This window comes from Boleophthalmus pectinirostris, unplaced genomic scaffold (assembly GCF_026225935.1).
Source record: "Boleophthalmus pectinirostris isolate CB_2022bp ecotype Guang Dong unplaced genomic scaffold, ASM2622593v1 HiC_scaffold_12, whole genome shotgun sequence".
Classification (NCBI taxonomy): Eukaryota; Metazoa; Chordata; class Actinopteri; order Gobiiformes; family Gobiidae; genus Boleophthalmus; species Boleophthalmus pectinirostris.
In genome coordinates this window covers 1,057,950-1,072,310 of record NW_026571018.1, presented here as the reverse complement: position 1 = coordinate 1,072,310, position 14,361 = coordinate 1,057,950, and the positions used below count along the sequence as shown (strand labels likewise).

Sequence of the window (14,361 nt, the reverse complement as noted above, 5' to 3'; positions counted from 1 at the left end):
GAGCCAATCTGTGACCGCTGTGGCATTTAAAAGCACTACCAGTGTGGGTAAAGTCTGCAAACTTTGCCTCATCATCAGGCAGCACAGTGTGTGTGGGGGGAAGAGTTATATATGTGAGAATAAAACAGCTCCTGAGCCCCGCGGTGCAAGTCCACACCAGCAGAGGCACCAGGAATATAAACAGAACTGAGTGGGTTTGTGTTCCGAACACTCCACACTCTCCCGCACAGTGCACTGATGTAAACCCGTGCACGTGCGCACACTTCAACCTTTTATAGTTTTCTCTGTGTTCGTTTTCCTCCTGTTACACAGCAGACCAGTGTCTGTCTCATGCTCTCCCATCCCACAGCAGACCCACTGCTTTCTCACTCTCACTCCCATCTGTCCTGCAGTCCAATCCCGCTGACCGCTCACATTCTCGTCTCTCGGTGTCCACTGCATTTGGTCCCACACAGGTGGAAGTCTTGTGGATTATGGAAAATGTTTATTGTCATATAAATGTTTCTGCTGTTACTGCTTTGGCACAGACATGAGATGTGCGTCTACTCCACTGTCACAGCCCTGAGCTGACAGTGAATGCACTGATCTCTGTCAGAGTCCAGCTACGAGAATGTGAGGAAATCAACAATGCAGCATTAGAACTGCAGACAGAGTAAGAAAACACACTTTGGGACATCGTTGTAAACAGCCTCATGTGAATGAGCAGCTTCTGTACAGATCCAGATCAAACCAAACTCTAGAGCAGAGCTGAGTGGATACAGGGAGCGGGTGAGGGGCTGTGCTCTGCTGCGGGAGGGCATCTGGACCACTCCCGCACAGCACACCAACATGTTATGAATGTTAAGCATTTATTATCCTAATATATTTCCAAATAAAAGAAGCCTTGAACATGTTACATGTTGTTTTTCAGTGGACTTGTTTAATATTTATTTTTAGATTCTGGCAATTGACTGAACGTGCCACACCTGCCTTCAGTCTGCTCCACTCACCTGATATTCACACACGACACACCGACTGTTCAGAACTCCACACTTGTTCTAGTGCTGAGACTGGGGGCCCTGGGTCTTTCTGAAATGAGAGGAAAAACGTACTGAATTTTTCATGATATTCACATTTTTTGTGATGACTAGTATTATGACATCATTTGTCGACAAAGAAGCCGCTGAACTTTGTGCTAATATTAATTTCATGTGGATAGTGCCATAATTACAGATGCAAGATATTAACCATCAACCCAAAACATGCTCCAGGTCTCCAAGAACAGTTGATAGTCAAGGTCAGTTAAATACAGTCAATCAGTGAATCTGCCCAGGGATGACAGGTGGAAATGAGCACTGATTCTACAACCTGATGTACAGTCCATCTCTCCTGTAAAAAAGGTTAATGTAAAAATTGTGCGCTGTCCCTGTCACAAATAAATAAATAAGTAAATAAATAAATAAACCACGGCAAAGATCTGACAGTTAAACAGCTCATTCTACTGTAGAATTCTGTCCTCCTCCAGCTCAGCATTAAACTATGGGCAATTTAAAATGTTATCACGTGAACCAGCCTGTTACTAGAAAGAGCTCTGATAATAGTTTGGATAGGCTGTACCCAGCATCCATAATTGTGATATTTCAGGTCCATAATAACTGTGTGAACTAAAGAGGAATGATCATGTGACAGTTTATCTTCTCCCTTCTTCCCCTGGGCTGTATATTCTTTACTTTTCAAATCAGTTTCCATTGTTATAATCCACCAAACACAACACAAGTCTCCCTCCCTCCTTCCTCTGTGACCGTTGAAAGAAATTAAATCTTGATTTCCTCAAACTTAAGCGATTTTCTCATCAGTGTTATAGTTTCCTTATCACACGCACACATGGAGTTGCTTTGTTTCATTTTCACACACACACACACACACACACACACACACACACACACACACACACACACACACACACACACACACACACACACACACACACACACACACACACACACACACACACACACAAACAAACAAACAAACCCTGCAAATGTAGGTTGAGTTCTTCTCTGAAACTGAAAACACTGTTCCACCTTGTGATAGTAGCTGCAGAGACGTAGACTGAGTAATAACAGTTAGTCAAACGCGTGGTGGAGATCGGCGCTAGGGGGCAGTGGTGAGTGTTGAGAGCTCAGGAGAAGGAGCGCATGTAAACATGGCGCCAGTGGCGTCAGCTCAAGCGGATCTGTGCCACTGTTTGGTCCAAAGCGCAGCCTGAACGCGCGCACAGGACACTGAAACATGTCCCAAGTGAAGCTGAAGCGGGAGCCGAAAGAGCCGAAGGAGGATTGGGACAAGAGGTGAGCAACAGGACGCTCTCAGCACACAGCCCTCCGCCCTGCCAACTGAGCCACAACCACAGAACCAGAGCTTTGTGCGGGACTTGACCAGAGCCCAACTCAACTCTATAGTGTAAAGAATACAAACGGTCTCTGATCCCAGGACTGGTGCTCTTTTAGTTGCTGTAGACTAGTTCACCCCACGGTCACTGTTGCGCTCGTGGCTGCATTTGTCCGGGCCGCATCTCACTTCTCTTTTCTCACCTCCTTCTCCTTGATTCCTCTCCTCCACTGAGGAGGCCCCAACCTCAGAGGAGCCAAGGAGAGAGGAGCAGAGGAACGGAGACACTAAATGTCCCTGCAGTGAGGGCTGCACCTGTTCATTCACAACTATAAATCATCACTGTAGTCTATAGACAAAGATTATGAATACAGGCGGGGGCAGGTGAAATGAATATTGTTCAAGTGCACATGTTTGTTGTAATACAACATGGTCTTAGGTCTAGTCAATAATGAAAATGATCTGGTTCCATATTTGGAAATTTACCTTTCCACCAGTAAATAAGAGCAAAATCTTTGATCAGATAAACATGTTTGAACATGAGCTTTTATTTGTTTAAATGTCACCTGAGCTTGTGTTGCTGCACAGATACAAACTCCTCATTGTGAGACAAATCCAGTTGTGTTATTGTGACTGATGAGGAGAGGCTTACTGTGAATATCACCGTAAGAATGTGGTGTTTCTTCTCACAATAATCCTAATAACGTAACATCCCTCCTCGTGGATGATTGTGTTTGGGGATGGTGCATGGGGGAGCAGAGAGTGACTGTTTCACTGATTGTTGTGAGTTCATCCTCGGTGTGTTCTCTCTTCCAGTGTGTTAAGTGAGGTGAAAGAGGATCCAGACTGCACAGGTAAGACAACATGTATTTATATTGTTTATTAATCATAAACTATTCACTATTCTCCCTTTTGTCAGTAACACAATTGCTTGTTTAGGCCTAATCTGTGGTGAAACGACTCAGATTTTAGGCATGCTGGCCTTGGGATTTTATTATGATATAAAAGTAAAAATGAGATGAAGAAAGAGTTTCTGATCAAACCATGTCAGCTGTCAGTGCACTTTCCCTTCACGGGTTAACAGCACTGCATTTCCCATCATGCCTTTAAACTTTGTAGCCCGTGAAGATAATGAAGGTGGCTGCAGTTGCTTGTTTTTGCCCTCACTGCCGTGCTCATTTTAAACACACCTAAATAGTGACAGGTGGATTTCAAGGTCACCTTTCACTAATTAGTTTCACTAATTTAGTTTTATTAATTAGTTTTTATATTGCATATTTTTGTTAAAATGCTGCTGTCTGATCACAAACACACCTGGACCAGTGTTTTGTGTCATTCACACTAGTGCATACTTATGCTGAGTTCTTTTCTCAAACAGAAAACACACTGTTCCACCTTGTGATGTCATTTGGTAATACAGGAAGTGCTCCAATGTGTTTTTAAACTTTACACAGTTTCTCTAGACTCATGTGGATAATTTCAGTCCTGGAATTGTGGAATCTCTACTGAACTAAAGGTAAAAGTAGCTGTTAACTTGAACACACGACTACATGACATCACAAGGTGAAACAGAGCATTTTGAGCTTTGGAGATGTAGACAGACTAATAATAAAGTAATAAAGTTACGCAAACATTTGTGAAACAAAACACAATTCCAGGTGTGCTTTTAGGTAACAACTTATCAATTTTGTGTAATGTAGGACCTTTAAATAAGGGTCCAGTAACCTTTATTTTTTACTGAACCATCGAATTGATTTGAAATGTATCAATATTGAATATTGTTGTGTGTCCTGCAGGTGCTCAGGCTTTAGAAGAGCCCAGTTCAGTTCTTCACCACATTAAAGAAGAACCAGAGGAGGTGAGAATCAAATCAGACGTTCTCCAAGAGGTTCCATACATTTGGGTAACTGTGAAGAATGAAGAGGAGAAAGAGGAGTCTATTGTCCTTCATCAACCTCTCTCAATCAGTAAAGAGGAGAGCAGAGTGGACAGGGAGGGAGCAGAGCCAGGTTTATCCAGCTCCTCCGACACTGATGACTCTGAAGACTGGACATCTGAAAGGACTGCTCTACAAACGCACATGGTGGAGAGCAGGGAGGAGCATGGGGAATGCTGTAGTTCTGACTCTGAGTGGAGCTGGGAGTTCAACCTGCCCTCCAAGAACTCAACCAGGGCCAAAACCCAAATGGAGTCCTCGTACAGGTCCCCTGCAGCCGAGAGCCCACAGAGTGAAGAGCACAAATGCAACCAGTGTGGGAAGGTCTTTCCATATGGAGCCAGGCTAAGAAAACATGAACTGACTCACATGCTCAAATGTCCAGTTTGTGCCAAGGATTTTACAGAAGTGTGTAATTTAAAGGTACACATGAAAATACACACTGGAGAGAGACCATTCAGGTGTTCAGTTTGTTCAAAGGGCTATATACAAAGGAGTCATCTAAAGCAGCACATGAAAACGCACATCGGTAAGAGATTATTCACATGTTCTGTCTGCGCACAGAATTTTACAACCAACAACAAGCTGAGAGTCCACATGACCGCTCATACAGGAGAGAAGCCATTCAGGTGTTCACTGTGTGTCAAAAGTTTTACAGTGCACGGCGCGTTAAAACAACACATGATGACACACACAGGAGAGAAGCCCTTTAAATGTGATTATTGCTCCAAGGAATTTAGATCTCAAGGGGATCTAAATCGACATGTACGTACCCACACAGGGGAGAAACCTTTCAAATGTTCAGTTTGTGCCAAGGACTTTAGAGTGCAGAGTGATTTGAAGCGACATATGAAGACCCACACATTCAGCTGTTCATCCTGTGCTAAGGGTTTTGCAAAAGACAGACAGCTGAAAGAGCATATGAAAACTCACAGTAAGGACAGAGCTTTTGTGTGTAGTTTCTGTGCTAAGAGTTACTCACAAATGGGTAATCTGAAGATACACATGAGGATTCACACGGGAGAGAGGCCTTTCAGGTGTTCAGTTTGTGCACGCGATTTTCCACAGAAGAGCTCTCTCAAACGACACATGAGCATGCACACGGCCCAGAAACCATTCAGGTGCTCAGTTTGTCCAAGTGACTTCAGAATCAAACGTGAGCTAATGGATCATACAAGGACTCACTCAGAGGAGAAGTCATTCAGCTGTTCAGTTTGTAAAAAAGATGTTTCTGAAATAAATAAGGAATCCCATTAGAATCCACAATGTCATCTTATTCAGTCACAATTAAAAATCCTTGTATATATGTTGTTCCTGTGAAGAGTGTGTGATTTGGTTCTGAAGCTCACACATGTCACATATATCTACTGTTGAATTATCTACTACATGATTATCATGAAAAAGTTCAAGATTTTTTTGTCACTCATTTTAGAAAGTCAAACCCATGGTTTATATAGACTCATGACACGTACTGTAGAGTGAAGCTTTCAAGCCCTTATTTCTTGACGTTTTGATAATTATGGCTTACAGATAATGAAAACCCAAATTTCAATGTCTCATTATTGGAAACTCATGGTGTCGCACTCAACTCAGCTAATTAACTCAAAACACCTGCAAAGGTTTCCTGAGCCTTTAGACAGATGGATACATAAATACTTTATTGATCCGACAGGAAATACATTTTTTCAGCAGCAACAATGAAACATGATAAAAAATAATGATGCAGCAGTGATTGAATTTATACCGATGTGTTGTATGGTGTGAGGTACAAACTACTTCCAGAGTGTGTCCGTGGAGCCGGACAGGGACAACAGCCTGTCCCTAAAGGTGCTCTCCTGTCCGGTGATGGTGCTGTGCAAGGGGTGCTGGAGGTTATCCAGGATGGACAGATGGACTGCAGGTCATGCTTTCCTCACCAGCTTCTCAAACTGCACGGTGTTCTTCTTGAGGCAGCAGACCACAGCGTACAAGAGGCACACGAGAAAGAACTGTCTGGTAGAACATCAGCAGGAGATTCTGTCAAATGTTAAAGACTTCAGCCTTTTGAGAAAGAACAGGTCTGTATTCTCCCATCAGTCCAGTTTGTGGTCAAGCTGCAGACCCAAATACTTATAACTCTCTAGAACCTCCACAGTGTCCCCCTCTGTGGTCATAGGTTGCAGCTGTGGCCTCCTTCTCCTCCTCCACCTAACCCTTTGATAAAGTGGTTAAAAACATATTTTTATGTGGTGAATGTGAAAATGTTTGGGAATTTTACCAGTACAAGGTAAAAATAAGTCTTCTAAATAAATAAATCTTTATTAAATTGAAATAAGCAATTTTTCTTGTTCAAGGCAAATTGAGTAACTTTGCTTGTTCGTTTGAATGTCCACAATCATGACCAGGACTGGCTCATTGCCACTGACATTGTAAATAAAGAGAAGTAGATTTAGTTCGTTTATTTTAAGGGAAGTAAACTAATTCAATTTAAATTTCATATTGAAATATAAATATAAATAATCTCCATCCATTTGTAGTAAATATATAGGCCTATATCACTGGAGGCACATGCGGGTCGGGGCAGTTTTTAGGTGTCAGGTGTTTTATTCTTTTATTGTTGTTTTATTGTGAAAGGTCCGGTACGCGCGGCGGTGGGCGGAGACGTGCGCGTCCGCGTCCCGCCCACCGCTCTCGGCTCTGTTGTTGTTTTCGCTCCAGCCTCAGCCCGAGGTCTAGGCCGCTCCCGGGCTGTTCGCATGCAGCACAATGGTTCGGCGTCTCCTGGTTCTGTGGAGGGAAGCGACAGGGAGCGCCAGCCGCCCCTGTCCTTCAGCCAGCTGCCCATCGCCACCACGACGCGAGTGAGACGCTTCATCCAGGAGCGGCGGGCGCTGCCTCTGCCCAGAGTGATGGTGGTGTTCTCGGCCGCGGGGGACAGCGACAAACCGGGCAATGCCATGATCAGCTCGGACTCCCCCGAAGGCAGCGCTCGGAAGGCTCCCCCCTCGTCCCCGGGCCCGAACCTGAGTCTGACCAGGCCTCTCCGGTCTTCTCTTGGGGGACAGGAGCAGGAGGTAGGCCCGCTGTCATCCACAAGAGCTCCTCCATCCCGCCAGGCCTGGAGGCTGGACTACACACATCTATTTCAATTCAGCAGGGCTGGAGTCGACTAAAGTCATTCTTGATTGCTAACAAAATACATGCCCTATCGATCGATTAGTCGACTAAAAAGGGGGGCGTGACAAAAGCTTGCAAAGCTATTATGTATCATTATATATCTGACCCAGACTGCACAAGACTAAACCTTCACTGTGTTAATGAAACAAACAACAACAACAATGTATTTATATAAAAACAGATTAAATTTGTGAATCATGAGTTTAATTATACTTTTTACATATAAATGGGCATACATACTTTTTACATATAAATGGGCTACCAAATCTTCAGCTCATTCACTAACTTTGCCCAGCTGCTGTCGTCCCACAGAAATCCCTCTCATCATTCAAATGTTTAGCCAAGAAATAAAATATTAGTTGACTAACACTTCATCAACCGATTAATTGACTAAACAACTAAAGTCCGTGGTGGTGTCATTTGGTTTGAGTTCTATTTTGGATGACACTTTCTCAGAGCCTCATCTCCTCACCCTTAGCTGTAGATTGCCTTCTACCCATCATTGGCATTAGGGATGCACCGATACCGATACTGATACTGGTATCAAATTCATAATGTTTTGAAAACTACACCTTCATGACATCACAAGATGAACTGGCACATTTTGAACTTTAGGGATGAAGACAGACTCATAATAAAGAATTACTCAAACATGTGGATGAAACAAAACACTTGAATGTTTTTGATGAGGTAACAACATGTGTAGAATTATTAGGCGACATGTATTTATGAGGATTCATTTTATAATTGAACAACTACAGTGCTCTCGGTCAATCCAAAATGTTAATAAATCTCAAATCTGAATATTTAAGCAAGTAAAAGTGAAGTTTTGGCTTTTCTTATGTGAAAATCTATGTGTGCACAATTATTATTTAATTAATTATTGGGCAACTTAAGGTGCAGAATTATTACACAACCAAATGAAAAATGAATATTTCCATTCTTCATTCTCTCTTTTATTTTCATCTGTCAGAAAAGTAAACAAATTAAAATTTACAAATAAACATTTCTGACATTTAAACTGCTATACTGTATATAATTTAATATATAACCACCCTTCTTCTCAGTAATGGTCATAAAGCTTCCATTCATGGAGTCTGTCAGTTTCTTGATCTGTTGACTTTTTGCGCAGCAGTGTTCACAGTCTCCCAGACACTGTTCTGAGGTGGACTGGTTTCCTTCACCATAAATCTCCTGTTTAAGAAGGGCCCACAAATTCTCAATAGGGTTTAGGTTAGGTGAGGAAAGGGGCCATGTCATTATTTTTTCATCTTTAAGGGTTTTACTGACAGCGACGCAGAGGAGGACTACCATGGAGCGAAGGGGCATTGTCCTGCATAAAAATCATGGTCCTCTTGAAAAATGCAGACGTTTTCCTCTACCACTGCTTGAAAAAAAAAAAACTGGCAGTAGATTTTGGAGTTTATTCTGAGTCCATCTTTAGCCTGAAAAGATCCAACAACAGCTCATCTAATAATACCAGCCCATACCAGTAGCCCACCTCCATTTGCCTGCGTCTGAGTGGAGCTCTGTGCCCATTACTGATCCAGCCACGGGCCCATCCATTTGCCCCATCAACTCTCATCCCATCTGTCCATAAAAACTCTGAAAAATCTGTCTTTAGATATTTCTTGGCCCAGTCTTGATGTTTCAGCTTGTGTTTCTTGTTCAGTGGAGGTCGGGTTTCAGCCTTCTTTGCCTTGGCCATGTCTCTGAGCTCTGAACACTTTGTACTTTTTGGCACTCCTCGAAGGTTGCACTTCTGGAATATAATGATAATGTGTTCCTGATAACTTCATGTTTGATTTTTTGCCTGAGGAGCTGCCTAATAATTCTGCACACCTTGATACAGGATGTTGATCTCCTTAGGCCACACCCTGTCTCCTTAGACAAATACACATCCCTTGATCTGCTTAAATCCAATAACAGTTATTTCATACAGTTTGGAGTTGGAGAATATGCTTAAAAATCATGATATGGTCAAAATACTCACTTGCCTAATAATTGTGCACACATTGTATAACATGGTTTAAATCTCACCAGATTAAATTTTGCATAAAATACAACCTTTAATATTGAATATTAACAGATGCCAAAAGCCAAAGTACTGATATCAGTATCGGCACAGAAAAAGATGGATTGGTGCTTTCCGAACTGGCATGATGACTGAGGCTACCCTCTTCACCTCACAGCCATAAGGTTACAGGTTCAGTTCCCATGTGGGTGGGTCCTGTCTGTGCAATGTTCTGCTCTAATTTACTCCTCATCAACCCCCAAAACAAGCAGAGCTAGGCACTCTTGAAAGATCCTGCCTCTAGATCTGAAGAGTTGGAAAAAGGCATCAAATGCAGAGGACAAAATAGTTAAAAAAAAAAAAAAAAAAAAGCTAGCAAGAGGGGAGTGTAGAAGACACTTTCCTTTTCCCTCTACTTTGGATTGTCAAAAGTATCTAAACATTTTGTTGTCTAAAGAAAGAGCATTCTTTCATTATCATTATGATGCTGGAATTGGTATCAAGTTTATTCCTTAGTATTGAAATTGAAATGTTAGTATTGTGACAACACTAGACTGGAAGACTGTAATATGAACTGTCCAACTAAACTACAAGGACCTCATGCATTTCAGAACATGTTCAAAGAGCTTAAAAGTACAGGTACAGGATGCGATTGCATTTAATAATTGCATTCCTGTTCACTCAAACTGCGATTTCGATTGGAAGGTGTCTAGATCACTGTGCATCTCTGGAGTCTTTGTGAAGACACTTGGACACATGAGATGTGTCCCTGGCCCCAGCTCTCCACAGAGGGGCTTAACATGAAACAGCACTAATCCTCTTACAGTGCGAGCTCTTGGCTCTGCTCACCTGTGTCTGTGCAGCCTTTTAGTACCATTAACAAACAGGGTATGAATCACAAGAGCACAGATTCCTGCTCAGGATCATGCAAAGTGAATACATAGCTTAACCAATTAATGTCAAAAAGAGCACTTTTTCTAATGTTCCATATGAGACAAAATGTTTACTTAAGTGGTTCCAAGCCAAGTCTTGTGATTTTCTAACATACAGGCTAATACAGGTGAGCTACAGGTGACTACAAATCCTGAAGAACAAAATGGCAACTTTGCTGACTTCTACAGCTCATTATACACATCAGAAGTTATTTTTAATGAGTAAGCAAACTCCAATGATCATAATCCTCCTCAGTTTCACAGACACAGAGCTATAGCACACTTTCTCTGCTAAACACAGACATGAAAATATATACTACTCCTGACTGGACCTTCTAGTAATGGGGTGGTGGGTGATAGTGATGGAATGTTTCCTTCATGTATGTACACTACCAGGCAAAAGGTTGCACACACTTTCATATAGTTTTATTCTTTGACAGTGGCGGTACACTGATTCCCCCCCTTGAGACAAAAAAAACAAACAAAACAACCAGGAGGGGGTGTTTTTTTTCTAAGCACTCATGCTGCCCCCCATGAAATGCTGCCCCATGCTGCTGCCCTGTCCGCCCCTGCCTACGACTGCCCCTGTTCTTTAATTATTTACATTGTAGATTCTCACTGAAGGCATCAAAACTATGAATGATGCATATGGAATATAGGGACCTAAAACTAAATGTAAAAGAACTCACTGGTAATTGACTGGTAGTGTATGACGTCCTTGTGAAATACCATATGAAATCTGTATACTATATGTCAAATGAATGCTATATTTTACTCTGGGGAGTCTAGAATGTTGTGACGTGTGTTTGCAGTTCCCTGAGATCCTGTCGCTAAACGTTGGGGGCACATACTTCACCACACGCCTGTCCACGCTGCAGCGCTATGACGACACCATGCTGGCCGCCATGTTCAGTGGACGCTACCACATACCCCAGGACTCCGAGGGACGCTACTTCATCGACCGCGATGGACACTACTTCGGGTGAGTCCCAAGTCTACCTCCAAATGTCCAGTACTTTTGACAGTGCAATAAATGACAAATGAAACATATCTGCTGCTTCTGAGAATTCATACTTCACTGTGATTGTCTGAGTCTAATTTATTTAACCATTTTGTTTGAGACATATTATGCAAAGTCAACTTTGCAATTCCTAATTCATCCATTTTTACCAAGCTTTTTAACTATGTGAAGTTGTAGTTTGTCAGTTCATATAATCTTCTCTTTAACTGTTAATCCTCCTAGAGTTGTTTAAAATGCGCACTCTGGACAGACTACTTTTTAAATGCATCACAAATCGAAATGCAATCACTTGGAATTATTTATTTATTTTTTTCTTCAAAATGCTGTTTGCCCTTTTAGCGTGTTAGCTGTTGGCCTTAAATCTCCAGCAGAGGCCGATATTTTCTTTGGTCCAACCAGCATCTTAAATATGCTTGAAAAATATATGCACAAAACTTTGTTTGTACACTTTAGTCCAAAGAGGGTAGTGCAAAAATGTGACTATACGGGACTCAGGGCACAGTTGGTAATAAAACACTGTAAGTGTGTATATTTTAATTCGATAATGTGGGAAAAATTACCTAAACCTAGACCTAGACTCTACATATCAGCCCAATTATACTGGCAGAGGTCATCAGCTACTGGTTCCTGTAGATTCTAAACAAACGTTGGCCATGAAAAAATGCATATGGGTCCCTTTGTAATAGTACAGCCCTAGATTAAATAAATATATCAGACAAAAACACAGCTGTGTTGTATCAAGATGTGTGCGACTGTACGACTGAAATGTTTTCTATTGTTTTAAAGGGACGTCCTAAACTTCCTACGAGAGGGAGAGCTGCCACCCCGAGAGCGTGTGCGAGCGGTGCACAGGGAGGCTCAGTACTACTCCATCGGACCCCTGCTGGAGCAGCTCGAGGACACTCAGCCTCTGACTGGGGAGAAGGTCCGCCAGGCCTTCCTCGACCTGCTGCCCTACTACAGAGGTATGACGCCCTACTGTAGAGGTATGACGCCCAACTGTAGAGGTGTGACCATAGACTGTATATAAATGGACATAGCTAAAGGTGCTAGCTGCCGCTTTCCAAATAGGAAGTTCACAAGCGGCTCTTCCGATTCCTACTAACTCCCATTGACTTTATATTATGAAAAGTCCTGTTCATAATATAAAGCCTGGCTACAAATTCACTCCTGGTAACCGTTGGCATCACAAGCTTCATTTGTGTGGCACTGAATGCTATGGGTGAGGTCACACTTGTTTAGTAGACTTTTTATACAGTCTATGGGAATGAGGCCCTACCACCCTACTACTACAGAGGTATGACACCCTAAAATATACAGGTCTATCACACCCTACTACTACAGAGGTATGACACCCTAAAATATACAGGTGTATGACACCCTACTACTACAGAGGTATGACACCCTAAAATATACAGGTGTATGACACCCTACTACTACAGAGGTATGACACCCTAAAATATACAGGTGTATGACACCCTACTACTACAGAGGTATGACACCCTAAAATATACAGGTGTATGACACCCTACTACTACAGAGGTAAGACATCTACTAAAGAGATATGGAGGTGTAATTGAAGGAACAGGGAATTGAATGTATAAGTTTGATCTTATTGCAGATCATGTGCTGGAGCGGGTTTATAAACATCACACATGAAGGCTGCTCTCTCTCTCCCTTTCTCACATTATTATGTCCATGTTTTTCAGACAACCTAGAGCGTATCGTGGAGATTGCCAAACTACGCGCCATGCAGAAGAAGGCCCGCTTTGCCAAGCTGAAGATCTGTGTTTACAAAGAGGAGATGCCCATAACGCCGTACGAGCGGCCGCTCTTTAACTCTCTGCGCTTCGAGCGCTCGGACAGTGAGGCTAAGCTGTTTGAGCACCACTGTGAGGTGGACGTGTCGTTTGGGCCGTGGGAGGCTGTGGCAGACGTCTATGACCTGCTGCACTGTATTGTGAGTGACCTGGCAGAGCGTGGCATCTCCGCAGAGCAGCAGTGTATCGGAGTGTGTGACAAACACCTCATCAACCACTACTACTGCAAGAGACCCATCTACGAGTTCAAGATCACCTGGTGGTGACACAATGAGACATGTACCTACGCTGAGGACCAAGCCTGCAGCTCCAATACAATCCTATGGATGTGTAATGCCCTACTTTAGGTTTAAGAGACTTTATATAGCTGTAGACAATAGCTACACATCAAATGTTTTATTTCAGGTTAAAAACTGTCATGTAGAACACTTGACCCACTCTATGCCTCATGTAAGTTTGTGATGGTTTCATAAAAACTAACCATTGTTTAACCAATGCTGCAGCTCAGGGGCCATATAAAGCTCGTTTAAGCTCCGCACCAGGTTAGAACTGCTGTGTAGAACTTTATGATCCCAATTCCTCCTCACATTTGCAACGATGTCCACAGCAAAACACTACTTCCATTTGAATCCTACTTTTAAATGTGCAAGAGCTACACATAATCCACTACGGAGCTATGAAGTGTTGTTTTAAACTGAATGTTTTCTAAGAGCGTTGTCGCTCCAGGCCAACACTGCACTATCACAACAGAACCCTGACTGTTGCTCTTGCGTTTATGTTATAATATAGATGTTATTTATTTAATATTGTCTTGCATAAATGTTTTTATATCCAATACCATGTGTAAATGTGTTGTTTTTACCTTTGGCTGCACCTCAGGGCTTAGTCCTGGACCTTTATCGGTTTGTTACGGATTATTTACTTGGCCTACCTTTTGTGCTCCTGTCTGATTAGGAAATGAGTAGGTTTCTTTGTTTGTTTATTCACTGACTGATGCATGTCTGTAAAAGTAATTATGATCTGTTAAAAAAATCACTTTAGTTCCTTGAGACAGCAGCCAGAGCCAGAGGCTCGAAAATACACTTTATACAGTTTATATGAACTCCAGTGAC

The 14,361-nt window shown here is 42.3% G+C and overlaps 2 protein-coding genes across 2 annotated transcripts; both read left to right on the top strand.

The window, feature by feature from the left end:
- The first annotated feature begins 2,151 nt into the window (after positions 1 to 2,151).
- On the top strand, positions 2,152 to 5,612 carry LOC129407461 (gastrula zinc finger protein XlCGF57.1-like). The gene is made up of 3 exons (XM_055148592.1): positions 2,152 to 2,330; positions 3,187 to 3,224; positions 4,167 to 5,612. The coding sequence occupies exons 1-3, from the start codon at positions 2,272 to 2,274 to the stop codon at positions 5,561 to 5,563; spliced, it is 1,494 nt and encodes a 497-aa protein (XP_055004567.1). The 5' UTR covers positions 2,152 to 2,271; the 3' UTR covers positions 5,564 to 5,612.
- Positions 5,613 to 6,972: 1,360 nt separating this feature from the next.
- On the top strand, positions 6,973 to 14,084 carry kctd7 (potassium channel tetramerization domain containing 7). Its single transcript, XM_020932277.2, has 4 exons — positions 6,973 to 7,359; positions 11,221 to 11,390; positions 12,216 to 12,394; positions 13,139 to 14,084. Exons 1-4 carry the CDS (start codon positions 7,042 to 7,044, stop codon positions 13,513 to 13,515), a joined length of 1,044 nt encoding a protein of 347 aa, XP_020787936.1. The 5' UTR covers positions 6,973 to 7,041; the 3' UTR covers positions 13,516 to 14,084.
- The last annotated feature ends 277 nt before the right edge of the window (positions 14,085 to 14,361 follow it).

Bases quoted from the DNA above. Each gene is read 5' to 3' on its own strand.
- kctd7 (XM_020932277.2), top strand. From the start codon at position 7,042: ATGCAGCACAATGGTTCGGCGTCTCCTGGTTCTGTGGAGGGAAGCGAC. The intron at 11,391-12,215 runs GTGAGTCCCAAG...ATTGTTTTAAAG, and splicing joins CGCGATGGACACTACTTCGG to GGACGTCCTAAACTTCCTAC. The intron at 12,395-13,138 runs GTATGACGCCCT...CATGTTTTTCAG, and splicing joins CCTGCTGCCCTACTACAGAG to ACAACCTAGAGCGTATCGTG.
- LOC129407461 (XM_055148592.1), top strand. From the start codon at position 2,272: ATGTCCCAAGTGAAGCTGAAGCGGGAGCCGAAAGAGCCGAAGGAGGAT. The intron at 2,331-3,186 runs GTGAGCAACAGG...TCTCTCTTCCAG, and splicing joins AAGGAGGATTGGGACAAGAG to TGTGTTAAGTGAGGTGAAAG. The intron at 3,225-4,166 runs GTAAGACAACAT...TGTGTCCTGCAG, and splicing joins AGAGGATCCAGACTGCACAG to GTGCTCAGGCTTTAGAAGAG.